Consider the following 14,995-nt stretch of genomic DNA (forward strand, 5'->3'; position numbering starts at 1 on the left):
AATTCTTATTTGTGAAAAGCCAGACTAATGAAACTGATTTTTTGATAATCTTATCATTTTCTTTAAAGTTAAAAGTTTACACAGACTCATTGACTCATTGAATTGTTTTTAAAGCTGTTATGTAAGTGGTGTATATATATATATATATATATATATATATATATATATATATATATATATATATATATATATATATATATATATATATATATATATATATATATATACATATATATATATATATATATGGTATGATATAATAATATGTCACTGGAATTTTGCTCCATTCATCCTGTGATCCTGGTATGTTGACTTAATGTGTTTATCTGGGGAGAACATCATATTTTAATGTTTAATGGCTGTCCTCACCTCGAAACTGTAGACCAGGTCCACAGTTCTCCTGAGCTCCAGGACTGTCCTGCCGGACCGACCAGGGAACCAGCTGACACCTTCGCCACTTGTGGATTTTCCATCTAACAGGAAATTAAAGCAAAGCTCAAATGCAAGAAAAATCAGAATTACATATCCAGTTATTATTGTGCAAAATGTACAACATGGCTTCTGGTAATTGGCTTTCTTGTAAAATCAAAGATGGATTTTAAACTCTGTTGTCTTATATTCTCAAAGCAGATGTGAAGGTACCCTTACATTTTGTCAGCATTTCAATGAAAGCAGCCTGACTTGTGGTTTTAAAAAATGTTCATATATAAAGTTGGAATCAGAACTTTCTGTTGCTGATGTCTTAACTCATATGTACAGAAGAGTATTAGAGCCATGCAGGAGAAAAAATATTTGAGCACTTGCACTTGCACTTACATCCTTGGAGTGTAACGTTAAAGGTACGTTTCTGAAGTTATGCAACTGCATATGTGTCATATGTCTTTCAAATCAATATCGTCATCAAATTTTGACTTTTTTCTCAACATTTGACTTTTTTCTCGAAATTATACTTCAACATTATTCTTGACATTTCAACTTCTTTCTCGACATTTTGACTTTTTTCTCAAAGTGCATAATGAAAAAAAAATCTTCCTCCTCTAAAATATTATTTTTATTTTTCTCCTGCCTGGCCCTAATACTCTTCCGTATATGTGTATTAATATATAGATGTTAATATATTTTATGAACCCAAATCATAAAAAATATGGATGATATGCAGGTTTATGTTGTTGGTACCTGTATCCGCTGCAGGCCGATGGAGCGTCACACTCTCGTTCCTGGCTCAGAATCTCCGGACAATCCTGTCCCCCGTTGGCAGGTAATCTGATAATGATCCGTTTCCTGTACTGTTTCTTCTTCATGTTACCACCTAAACAAAGCCACAAGAGACCACATTTATTGATTACAAATAAGCATTAGTACGGAAGAGTATTTGGGCCAGGCAGGAGAAAAATAAAAATAATATTTTAGAGGAGGAAGATTTTTCTTTCATTATGCACTTCAAGAAAAAAGTTGAAATGTCGAGATTAATGTTGAAATACAATTTCGAAAAAAAAGTCGAAATGTTGAGAAAAAAATTTCGACTTTATTCTCGAAGTGCACAATAATAAAAAAAAATCTTCCCCTCTCAAATATTTTTTCTCCTGCATGGCCCTAATACTCTTCCGTACATTAGTCTTTTAGCATCATAACATTGATTTTTTTTTTTTTTTTTTAAATAAAAGACTCCGTTTGCTTCTTTAACTTCCTGTTATTTTTGTTTTTCCCCTGTGGGGTCCACTCAAGGTCAACAGTGAAAGATTTTAAAAACGTCAAAGACCACACTGCACAAACTAAAAGATTCAAGCTGAGTCCCAAAAATTAAGATGGAAAATGTCAAAATCTCTCGTAAGCAAATGCAACTTCATGATGAAAAATTACCTTTGTGTCTTGGTGGATAAAAATTCTTCTACAAACTGCCCTTTTTATACTATTTAGTTTTTTATGCATACAAAGTTAAAATTAAATTGGTTTGTCTGCAGGGGCATTAGTATTAGGGCCATGCAGGAGAAAAAATATTTGAGAGGAGAAGATTTTTTTTTATTTATATAATTTCAAGAATAAAGTCGAAATTTTGTGAATGAAGTCCAAATTTCGAGAATAAAGTTGAAATACAATTTTGTGAATAAAGTGGAAATGTCTCCTCTGGCCCATCAAATCCAGTTAGGGGAGTCCTAATACTGATAACTACACCGTCTTTAGGAGCTAAAAGAGAAAGAATTTCTTTGCTACTGAAGCCGATTCAGAAGTACAGTTTCACCAGTTCATCTACAGGCCTACGAGGCATTTTGTAAAGACAGTCACATGCGCTGTTTGTTATAGTCTCAGAAGGTTGACTTTATTTTTGAAATTTCGACTTTTTTCTCGAAATTGTACTTCAACGTTATTCTCAACATTTCGACTTTTTTCTCGAAATTGTACTTCAACATTAATCTCGACATTTCGACATTTCGACTTTTTTCTCCAAGTGCATAATAAAAAAAAAAATTCTTTCTCCTCTAAAATATTATTTTTATTTTTCTCCTGCCTGGCCCTAATACTCTTCCATATAATTCTCCCCATCACTAAAGCAGAATTATATTTTTGAGTCTTAAAATATTGAAATAGCTGTTCATTTTGACTCATTCTCACTCAAAACTGCTTTGATTTGTGTCATTTTTGTAAACAAAGTTTAAACTCATTATTATCTAATAGTACATCTAGGATTATTTTAGCTCAAAAATGTTCCAGATTACAGGTTTTTCAGGTTTTGATGACTTATAATTAAGGACATTTTAAATATTTCAGACAGAGCAGACAGATGGAAAAGGGATTAAGTGCAGGGAATGATGACAGGAGCTTCCATGAATATGTGTCATGGAAGCAGATATGTTGTAAGACTAAGAAGATAGAGTCTGGGTATGGAGCCACCAACAGTCACAGCTTCTGATGGAAAAAAGACAACACTTGGAAAGTGTGCATAGATCCAACATAATGGTGTGATTAAAGGATTTGTTCTGCTTGTTAAGTAGTGATGCTTCTGGCTCATGTGCTTGGCAAACAATGTTCCAAACCAACCAACAGATGGTTCCCCACAGCTGTCTGTTGCCGAGACTGCAACCCCCATTCAATCCTCACTTCCAAGCGTCTTCAAGACTGTGTGCTGGGGGGAGGCTGCCACCATCAAAGAATGTTGCAGCTTTCGCTTAGAATGCTTACAACTGGGGACATCTGGATTTGTTGTTTTAAATGCATTTTTAAAGCATTTGTGATGTAAATAATAATAACTATATAATTATAACAACTACGGTGCCAACAAGCAATGATCACTGATATGAAAGCAGCTTTGCGGTAACACTAACAAACGGTTAAATGTAGGGATGCCCCGATACCATTTTTTTCACACCGAGTACAAGTATTTTAATTCAATTCAATTTCAATTCAATTTTATCTATATAGTGTCTAATACAACAAAAGTTCTCTCCAGATGCTTTCCAGAGACCCAGAACATGACCCCCGAGCAATTATTACATAAACAATGGCAGGTAAAAACTCCCACAGTGGGAGAAAAGCCTTAAGCCAAACAGTGGCAAGGAAAAACTCCCCTTTAGGAGGGAAGAAACCTTGAGCAGGACCAGGCTCATAAGGGGGGACCCTCCTGCCGAGGACCAGACTGGTGGGTCAGGGACGTCAGCAGCACAGCAGGCAGGTGGAAGCAGCAACGGGATGACCGGGGGTGGGGACCGCAGGCCAGCACCCAGCTCCCGAAGCTCCGGCCCAATCAGCAAGCCCCAGGTTAGGTGCAGGGTTGGGGAAAGGTTGAGAAGGGGCAGGGCCAGGGAGAGGAGTCTTGACGGACAATTTTAATTTGTGTACTCGCCGATACCGAGTACCGATACAATACTTCTACCACAAAAATAACTAGGCTAAAAATGCAATGAAAAATGCAATGACTTGGAAGGCAGGTTTTATTTGCAACAGATACATTCAAAAAAATAAATAAAATTAGTAGAATAACTATTTTAAACAAAACTCAGCCGGCTGGGCTTTCCTCCGCAGCCCGGCCACGCGCTGCGCCGACAGCCCGCTGAGTCCCAACACGGCCTATGGGTCGTCTCTTGCCATTGTCTGTGGCTTTTGCAGAACCTGAGCTAATGTTGGCTTTAGTGGTCTTGCAGTAGCATTAGCAAACTCCGTATACTCAGCTTTATGATGCGTCTTGAGATGTTTTATCAAGTTGCTGGTATTAAACAACGTATTCTCCTTTCCTCCTCTTGACACCTTAGCAGCACGTAGCTTGCAGTCTGTCTTGCTTCTGTCGTCCCTTATTTTGAAATATGTCCACACTGCTGACATCGCGCTTGCATTAATTGTCGCTATCTTGCCTGAACCGGCGCTGCCAGTCTCACTCACGGGTATCACTCTCTTCTCATCACCACGCTAAGCTTAGCCGACTACCGGCTAACTGGAACAGCTGGCTGAGCAGCGGCGGCTCGGCGGCTGCTCCGCCACCAGGCTGCACACTCACCCGGGGAGCCGCGGGACGGCTCAACATCTCCCCCTAGAGTCACTAATCAGTAACTACAACAACAATGAAGTGGTATCGGTGCTCGGTATCGGAGAATCTTTGCGAGTACGAGTACGAGTATATGAGAGCAGTATCGGTGCATCCCTTGTTAAATGGCTTCAATAATGTTCAGTTGAGTTTCTTGAGATTTTAATTAGTGCATCCCAAAATACTGGCCACAGAGCGTTTAAGGGCCAAGCCTCTAAATGCATTTGACCCATAACTTTGAAACAATTTGGTTTTCATAGATTTTCAGCAATATTGTCAAGAAATGATGAAGAGCAAATTCCCATCCAGCCCCATCCCATCCCACCATCGTGGACTAGCCAACAAAGTTTCATGAACATTCTGTAAATGTTGGTCTCTGAAATGTATGTATCAAACAGACATTTTGAAAAGTCACCAACTGGCACTTAAGGTGCCGCCCACAACTGAATACTTGTATAAGGTTAACAAATGTCAGACTTTTAGCTTTTAGCTTTGTGAAATTTTGAAATGATTGCATTGCAGCACCCTTTATCACCTTATCAATAACTATTATTATTAGCTTTGGATTATTATATTACATCTTAAAGGCCTAAGAGTATCACTGGGCCACATCAGTGGCATGTATTTTGAAATTTAAGACATTTTCATCAGCATGGTTAGTACATGAGGTCAATTTAATTTTGTGAAAATCTTGAACAGGAGAAACATGAAAGAGCCTCTAAACTTTCATGATTATCAGTCATTCACATTTGTGAACATTAGTGTCGGGGTTTGACTGGAAGCCATTTGGCACTTTAGGCAATTCCCACAGCTGGCGTCTTGTATAACTACATGAATAAGCTCCCTCTTTTGACAATGATGAAGTAGACTGTTGAAAAGAGGCGAGGAGAATCCGAGGCCAGAGTGAAGCTACCTGCTGGACATGCTGGCGGACAGGCGCTCCAGTCGCTGTAGGGGCTCACCATACAGTCTCGCTTACATGGAAGCAGACAGGGCCTGACGGTGTCTGGACGAAGACTCTCCGGGCACCTGGAAGCACATCGTCGACACACTGAGTCACATGTACACAGAATACTCTTGAATACCTGATGGAATCAAACATGTGATGGATCACAGCCAATGTCACAGTGCAATGAGTTTTGCTTGGAGATCCCAGAAGTTCTCTAAACAGAGAAACATGATGTACAAAATGTTGCCCGTGCTGGTTTAGAGAAAACCTTTTTTAGTTTAGTTTAGTTTAGTTTTGTTTATTGGTCCTTTCAATTTCCACGAGACAAATTACCCAAAGTACAGGTGTAAATCGTCAGTGTAATACAAAAAAAATTTATATAATTTTTTTGGTATATTCATATACAATTTTAACTAAAAACCAAGGACCAAAAGGTGTAGACTGAAGCCTACGCTTACGCCTACCCTTTTCACAAGAAACAAAGAAAGGGAAAAAAAAATAAAAAATGTTAGCTTTTATAAACTAGTGCATTCAGGATTTAGAAAATGAAACAAAATACATAAATAAATCCATATGAGAAGTTGCCCGAGTATAAACAAAATAACTACAAAAACATACAGCATATTCCACATGTCATTACTAAATATCATTCCATACGGTATATATATATATATGTATATATATATATACACACACACACACACACACACACACACACACACACACACACACACACACACACACACACACACACACACACACACACACACACACACACACACACACACACACACACACACATACATACATACATACATACATACATACATACATACATACATACATACATACATACATACATACATACATACATACATCATTTATCCATGTGGAAGCGTGATCTGACAGGGTATTTTCATCCGTCAAATCATCCTACCTGCCAATATCTATGTGGAAGCGTGATTTGACGTTTTTTTTTTTCTTCCGCCAAAGCGTCGTACACAAGCACTTTCTGACTCCCTGCTGTTAAATCGTCTATTTGCATGAAAAAGCCTTTGAAAAAAAAATAACTGAGATAAAAGAAACGGGGATCGTACGGTAGTATTTTCTGCCGAGGACAACTCGGCAGAACACCTGCTTGGGTGTACATGGATCTATAAGTCTGATATGTGATGACATTAAAAGTATGACATGAATCTGGCTTCATTTCACCACCTCACCGCCTGCGTCGCCAGTTCCCCATATCTTCAAAATGTTCGTGCGCTAGGGTCAGGGTTGGCGTAGAGATACACACATTTTTCGGTTAGTTTTTTCTTTTTAAATCCCAACCTTTGCGTAGAAGGTGGCGTGCACATCTTTCAAGCCCTGTTTTGTGTGCAAGCAAGCTTTATAAATGAGGCCCCAGGGCTTTTATATTTAACAGAAGAAGCAGATACAGAGAAGAAGAGAAACATTGGAAGCACAGAGGACATACGAAATATACTAAAGATGCAAGTTTGTCCATTTCACTGTTCGCCATAGTCCGGAGCATCAGCTATTAGCTAAACCAGCTATTCATCTGTTGTTTTGTCTTGTTAAGCGACTTAGTCGGGTTACAGCTGTGCTCCACCACACTGTGGATGTAAACATACTTATTGTGACCACGCCACACTTTTGGAGTGAGGAGGAGACTAATCACTTCATAAATGTAATGAAAGATATGAACATTTTGGCATTTGTAGACAGTAGAAAGTACCGGGATAGCTGCATTTACAAAAAGGTGAGCGAAAAGTTGCGCGAAGCAGGATTTGTACGAACGCCAGACCAGATCAAGCACCGCTGGAAGACGCTGAAAAAGGCGTAGCCTGCGTCTACTGGGCTGTTCATTATCCGCTGTGGTGCTGTTATTGTTGTTGTTTTGGATTTGGATAAAGGAAGAAGAAGCGGAAATGACCTGAATTGCATCATGACGTTCTCTGTGCGTCGCTGGTTTGATCCAGATATCCCAAATGATTAATTACCATGTATACAGGGATAACCCTGTTTGCTCACGCATGGAAACAGATTATTCCGAATGTTTCAGTAACCGGAATATTGACCTTAACCCGAATTTTGACTGCATGTAAACGTAGTCCATGTAAGACATAAATTTGCAGGGACATTTGAGTCTGGGGAGATGAGTCATAAGTGGAAAACATTCAAGACCGTTCTCAGTCTTTCTCACTGTCAGACGCTGAACTAAAATTAATTATGAGATGGTTTTACAATGCTTTCCAGATTGATGTGCAGCAGTAGTTACTTCTCTAAGACCATTGCTGATGTCTTTCCCTGTTGGCATTGTTTGTAAGGCAAGCAGATCAGCTTAGCTCTGTCATGGAAATGAAATGAAGACAGCTGTTTCCGGATTGATTAGTTACAGCCAACATGAACAGAGTAGAAACTACTCTGTGAACAGAGTAGTTTCTAGTGGATTTATCTTGGCCCATTTCAGTTCAGAATAGTGAATTTGTTCACAATGTTTACAGAAAACACAGACAAGGTCAAGAAAAGGTTTCCACTTGAATCCAATTATTTGTATACAATCAATACGACAGTTCATTCAGATTCCATCCATTTCAGTTTGTCCTAATTTATTCAAATCATGCCTGATCTTAAAACGCAGCTAAGAACAACATCCACCTCAATACAGCTCAAAACAATGTAACTGCCGCTAGCTAAAATGAGGTTTAAGGATTAAGCCGGTGTTAATTCGGATAAACTCATAAACCCTGTTGGTTTGTCATTAACCCCTCTGGTTTTACCACAGACTGTATAGAGGGAATGTGCATGACATCACAGATGTTATTTATGCAGGTTACGCCCACTGAGTGGCAGAAAAACTGGCAGCGTAGACTTTCAGTTTGAGCAACTGGAAAACATCTAAAATGGGAAAGAGCTGTTGTGCGATCGACTGTACTCATAGATTTAGCAAGAAATCAGATTTATCGTTTTATAGACTGCCCAAAAATAAGCTAAAGAGAGACAAATGGATCGCTGCAATTTGCAGAAACAACTGGATTCCAGACACCGAAACGTGGATTTGCAGTTCCCATTTTGTATCAGGTAATGTTGGATTTTTGGGTAGTTAACATTAAACGGTCAAATCATAAAGTTTGGTAACTACAACAACAATGTGGTATCGGTACGTGGTATCGGAGAATCTTTGCAAGTACGAGTATGTGAGAGCGGTATCGGTATCGGGGCATCCCTAGTACGCTCCAAGTCTTCATATTCTACAACATCCTCGTTGGGAACTTTGTGGCACAAGTGACTTTGGTACTTGAGAACAGAGAGATTTCTTTCCCATCTAACCGTCTCAGGTGATAAAATGATGTAAACGATGTGAAATCTTACTTTTTGGGAGGAACCTGACCCACGCTGACACGAACACACATGACCTTGCGGGTCTGCATCCCCACAGAGCAGGAGACGTCATCGCCTCGTGTCAGGGCTATGGATGTGTTTGTGGACACGATGGACGAGTCTTCGATGCACTGCCCCCACAGACCTGTCTGCCAGTGGTACACAGTGCACGGATTGTCGTTGCAGGTCCTCACCTCCTGCAGGGCACTGATGTTGGGACACTGGATTCCTCCTGAAGAACAAAGGAACAGTAAGTTAGTTCCCTATGAAGCTCCCAGACCCCTGAGGTTCATCTGGATCTGGTTTGTTGTGGTTCCCAAGAACCAGAACCAAGCAAGGTGAGGCAGCGTTCAGTTATTCTGCTCCTCACCGGTGGAACAAACTTCCTGTAGACCTGAGGTCTGCCCCAACTGTCAGCTCCTTTAAATCAGACCTAAAAACATTACTGTTTACTGAAGCATAAATACTTACCTGCTGTACTCTACTGCACTTACTTTTTAACAATTTGTGCTTTTTATTATTTTACCTCTTTTCTTATCATTTTATTTCATTTTATTTGTTATTTATGTTTTAATTGTGTCTTGCTGCTTTTAATGTTGATGTAAAGCACTTTGAATTACCTTGTGTTGAATTGTGCTATATAAATAAACTTGCCTTGCCTTGCCTATGAATCCCTGGTTCAATATCGTGACATATTCGTCCACGCACATGGAAATTCAAGCTTACCTCTTCTGTAATAAAGTCCCTTTACTTGCTCCTGATACAGTAGTGAGACAGCCTTTAAATCAATTGGTTCTTCCAAAAAGCTCTTAATGCTTGGTTAAAGTACGCTTCTAGCAGCTACAGTGCAATAAATCCCGATGCATTATCTCGAAGAATGACTCCAGTGCTTTCCATAATGTGGGTGCAGGAAGTGCGGAACACTCGTCTTCGTCATGGTTGGCATTAGCGAAGGCCAAATCGAGTCGCTCAAAACAGTTTTGTTTTTCATTCTCTTTACGTCAGATGCAGTCATGGAGTCGTTCATCCATCCATCCATTTTCTAAACCTGCTTTATCCTGTACAGGGTCACGGGGGTCTGATGGAGCCTATCCCAGCCAATATCAGGTGAGAGGCAGGGGTTACACCCTGGACAGGTCGCCAGTCCATCGCAGGGACACATATATAAACAGACATACTCACACTCACACCTACGGGCCATTTAGAATCATCAGTTAACCTACTAGCATGTAACCGGAGTACCGGAGGGAACCCACGCAAGCACCTAACAGAAAGACTGGAGTCGTTCAACGTTGTTAAAACTTCCAATTAATTACAGAACTAATCAAGTCTACAACGTTCTAATTGTGAGCTCCAATAAAGCATCTAAAGTCATTTTTGGTCGTTGGTGATTGCCTGTCTTGCAGCCTTAGTGCACTCTAGATTAGATTGTATTGTTTCAGGTAGTTCAGTTCATGTTCACAAATGTCGTTTTCACTCTGTTGGCATGTAACTGACTGGAAAACCCAACTTGAGAAGTGTATATGAATTATAAATGGACACCATTATTGAAACATCATAGACTACAATACATTGAGTTTATACACTGGAAAACAAAAGTATGGAGAAACTTTCCCTTTAAAGGTATTGTGACATCATTTTTAACATGCTTTTAACACTATTAAAAGTCTTGGGCAACATCCCTCAAATGTGTCTAAAAGAGTGTAACAAGAAAAACTTCCCTCTAGTACTCCATTCCTGGCTTTTTATTACAGTGTTTTTTTGCGCCGTGAAAAACGCTTCCTTTCCCCCCTTTCCTGTCAATCATTGCTCCGCTCCTCCTCCAAACCTCCTCCTCCAACCCAGCCATACGCTCACAGCGGCGTCGGAGAGTTAAGCCGGGAGCGACAGGCAAAGCATGCACGGAAAAGCAGCACGGCGAACCACAGCAAACAATCATAAAAATAAAGGCATGCAAGCAGCACTGTCCCCTTATCTTAAGTCCAGTCAGTGGCCGCGGGTCTTTTTAGCAGTTTTCCTCCGGTGATTAGAACAAAAGAGGCTCTAAACAACTCTGTGTTAAGCCTGATTTATGGTTCCGCGTTAAATCGACGCAGAGCCTACGCCGTAGGGTTCAGCGTACGGTGCGCGTCGCCGCGTAACCCTACGCCGTAGGCTCTGCGTCGGTGTAACGCGGAACCATAAATCAGCCTTTATGGTGCGCTGGAGAGGAGAGGAGGCAGGGAGCTGGGTGGAGGGGGCGGTGATTTAGCGGGTCTATACGTAACGACCCGCCACCAAACCACATGCGCCGTTTTTGCATAGTTATGCGGAAAATCCCAGAAAGCACACAATACACTGAATGTTAAAAGTTCGTTGTTTTTTGGGTGTAATTGATGTCAAGACACCCAACAAAACACAAAAAATCAAGAAAAATGTGTTTTTCATGTCACAATACCTTTAAGATGAATGTGCCACAATGTAGTTCACATTATGCAGGATCCAAACAACTGCACAATCTACAGAATTCAAATAATACCCAGATGGTGTGCTGCTTGGAGAAAAACCAGTTGCATCATTCTGTTTCCCATAATCCACTGTGTCAGAAAGTGCAAGGTCATGTTCCCTCCTCTCCACTGGGAGGAGGCACCTAGTGGTGGCTCAAGGTATCTGTATCGGTACCTCCCACCCTATAAATACGGTAGAGGCCTGAAGATCACTTCCTCCTCTTTGTCTCCAAGCACTCACACTTTGAGTGTTTGTCAGGTGTTTGCAGGTGTCTGCCATGTGTCTTTTGGTTTGACCTCCGATGTAAGTAGTTTCTTTATATTATTTTAGTTCAAGTGTCTCTGACATGAAGAATGGATAGATTTGACCCAATGAGTTAAATGGTATTGAGAATCATGTGTTTGGTTATTGGAGAGATTTGTGCCCATTTAATATGTATTCAACATGCTTTAAAGAGTGAATTCATGATTTATTTGTCCAGATAATGTAATTTGTTCTTTCTTTATTTAGAACCATGGCAATCATCCTGAAAACTTCATAGAATCAACATTCACCTTGTGAATTTACAGTATATTTTTTGGATGATTGATTGATTGCAATCCTGTTTCCTGGTGGTTTTGTGGCTCCAGCCAGAACATTCATTCACTGCAAATGGGCCTTTTCATTTAAAAAGCCGACATTTCACCAAGGGGTCACTCATGAGGTGGTCCTCAGTGACAGAGAATGGGGCTAAAGCATGGACTGTAAAAAAGAAAACGGATAAATCCTCTGTCAGCACCCATCGGAGAAGGATTTTCAAGATTGTTGTGGCAGATCTGATTGACGCCATCTTGGTTAGACCTGACTCCACAAACCCTGAATAATTCAAATGGGCAAATGGGCCCCTAAGCAAACCCGGTAGTTGTTGAAACAGGCTTATTTCAGAGGTCATTTTGGCAGCAACAGATGAAATTAAGTGTGCCAGAACAGCTGAGGTAGAGCTGGAGGCAGCTGTGCTCAGTGGGTAGAGTAGCTCGTCCTCTAACCCGGAGGTCAGGTCTTTGACTCCTAATCCTTCCACATGTTCAAGCGTCACACGCAGGACAATGAGAAAATGAGAGATTAAAGCATTAATCTGTCATTGTCCCCGTTTTGCTCATTAATCCAAAAATAAATAAAACATGGCCCTTATTCTATATGCAGTGGCAAGAAGTACATGAACACCTTGGAGTAAACTGGTTTTCTGCACTAATTGGCCATAAAAAAATTACCTGATCCACAATAAATAAACCTTGATCAACAGTTGGACAAAGTGTCTAGATACAGTATGTAGAAAGTTAAGTATTTCCTAGAAGTAGACATCCAGCAAAGATGACTTCAAATACACAACGCCAAATGCTCGATGAGGTAATTAAGAGTAACAAACAAGAGTATTAGGGATTTTTTTTTTTTTAATTGTGCACTTCGAGGAAAAAAGTCAATGTCGAGAAAAAAGTCGAAATTTTGAGAATAATGTTGAAATACAATTTCAAGAATAAAGTCGAAATTTCATGAATAAAGCTGAAATTTTGAGAATAAAGTTGAAATACAATTTGGTGAATAAAGTGAAATGTCTCCTCTGGCCCATCAAATCCAGTTAGCAGAGCGACTGACAGCTATGCAGCAGCAGCCGTAACCAACTAACTAACTTACATCCTTGGAGTGGAACGTTAAGGGTACGTTTCTGAAGTTATGCAACTGCATATGTGTGATATGTGTTTCAAATCAATATCGTAAAGCCAATTCTTGTGTTCTGAACCTTGTGGTTCAACTATATTCACGAAAATTTGGACTTTGTTCTCAACATTTCGACTTTGTTCTCAAAATTGTACTTCAACATTTAGACTTTCTTGACATTTAGACTTCTTTTTCTCGACATTTAGACTTTGTTCTCGAAGTGCATAAGGGAAAAAAAAATCTTCCTCTAAAATATATTTATTTTTCTCCTGCCTGGCACTAATACTCTTCCGTAAGTAACAGCTAAAGACTTGCAGACATTCACTGGAACTGGAAACGTCTCTGTTCAGGAGTCTATTATATGGATGGCTGTTTTGCCATCATGGAGTGCAAATTAATTCCCAATTTACCCAATCTCCTCCAGGATAATGTGAAGATCGCTGTGCACCAGCTGAAGCTTAATTCAAGCTGGGTTCATTTATTTTTCCACATATACTATTAATGCAATGCTTAGTTTCAATAAAAAAAGATTAGATCACATTTCATGGAGTATCAGAAAACCAGTTAATTCCAAGGGGTTCACATGCTGTGTTCTTAACTTCACTAATGTGTTCGTTCTCCCACTGTTGGGTGTTTCACCTTCTGCTGCATGGTAGGCGAGGATGGATCGAACTCGCGTTTGCTTGCCCTCAGTGTTTTTCCCAGAGCATGTGTGAGAGCAGAGCGACCAGGCGGTCCAGGGGCTTAAGGCACAGTCCTTTGGGCAAGGCACCTCGCAGATGGTGGGCATGGGAAGAATGGCATCACGGCAGAACTGTTTCGCCACAAATTCACCTGCAGGGAAACAAGATTTAGGACGTCAATGGATAGAGTTCTCGTCAATCATCTCCACTCAAGACCATGACAAGCAGGTTGTCAATGTCAAGCTGTTATTTATTCTGCATATGGGCAAAATTACTTAGATTTGGAAGAAATTAAGCATCATTTGTAAATAGGTGTGCCTGTTCAATAAATAAAACAACATTCTGTTGGTCTTAGGTCTAGCGGCAGCAATCTACAGAAGAGTATTAGGGCCATGCAGGAGAAAATAATATTTGAGAGGGGAAGATTTTTTTTTTATTGTGCACTTGGAGAAAAAAGTCGAGATTAATGTTGAAATACAATTTCGAGAAAAAAGTTGAAATGTCAAGAATAATGTTGAAATACAATTTCAAAAATAAAGTTGAAATTTCGTGAATAAAGTTGAAATTTCGATAAAGTCGAAATTTTGAGAATGAAGTTGAAATACATTGACTTTTTGTCAACATTTCAACTTTTTCAAGTGCATAATGAAAAAAAAATCTTCTGCCACTAAAACATTTTTATTTTTCTCCTGCCTGGCCCTAATACTCTTCCGTAGTAATCTGCATATGACTAAATAAGGGTAAATATATAGAAAATGTGTTTCCTTTTGTTCAAGGAACAACTTGACTCCTGCTAAAAAGTACCTGTAAGCAACCATGAAGGAAACGAGGGAACCTTTTGAGACAAAGGGGGTTTAACATGGTGTTAAACTTTAAACCTTTCATCAACAATGCATGGTTTAGGTAGCCAAACTGCTGTGTACCAGTGAAGTTTAGGACAGCCATATGGGGCTTACCTCTGCAGTTTATGGACTTGTTGACGGTGCAATAGCCTTAACGCCTCCACCACAAGACCAAGTTTCCTGTACCTCAAAGTTGAGACTGTACATTGTACAGGGTTGCCAAATTAGAAAAATAAGTAACTGTCATACGATTGTGCATACGTTTGTGTTGTGAACTTCGGCCAAGTTGTCTATTTATTTCTTCTAAATATTATATATCTATCAAAATATGACTTCTCCTAAAGCTGTAAGGACGGGTTTCCAGTTTTATGTATTATGACTTAACCTAGCAAGTAATTGAAGCAATCAAAATGGCAAATTTTAACATTATGCACACATCAGACAA

The 14,995-nt window shown here is 39.7% G+C and overlaps 1 protein-coding gene across 1 annotated transcript in view; it reads right to left on the reverse strand.

The window, feature by feature from the left end:
• The window catches only part of thsd7aa (thrombospondin, type I, domain containing 7Aa), a 115,480-nt gene that overhangs the window by 47,907 nt on the left and 52,578 nt on the right, over positions 1 to 14,995 (reverse strand). Inside the window, exons 7-11 of the mRNA XM_061741162.1 lie at positions 13,665 to 13,859; positions 8,835 to 9,075; positions 5,427 to 5,542; positions 1,177 to 1,309; positions 370 to 473 (exon numbers count right to left, since the gene is read on the reverse strand). Of these exons, the coding sequence (XP_061597146.1) occupies positions 370 to 473; positions 1,177 to 1,309; positions 5,427 to 5,542; positions 8,835 to 9,075; positions 13,665 to 13,859 (789 nt within the window). The remainder of the gene's footprint in view (positions 1 to 369; positions 474 to 1,176; positions 1,310 to 5,426; positions 5,543 to 8,834; positions 9,076 to 13,664; positions 13,860 to 14,995) is intronic.

This window comes from Cololabis saira, chromosome 15, assembly GCF_033807715.1.
Source record: "Cololabis saira isolate AMF1-May2022 chromosome 15, fColSai1.1, whole genome shotgun sequence".
NCBI classification, from domain to species: domain Eukaryota; kingdom Metazoa; phylum Chordata; class Actinopteri; order Beloniformes; family Belonidae; genus Cololabis; species Cololabis saira.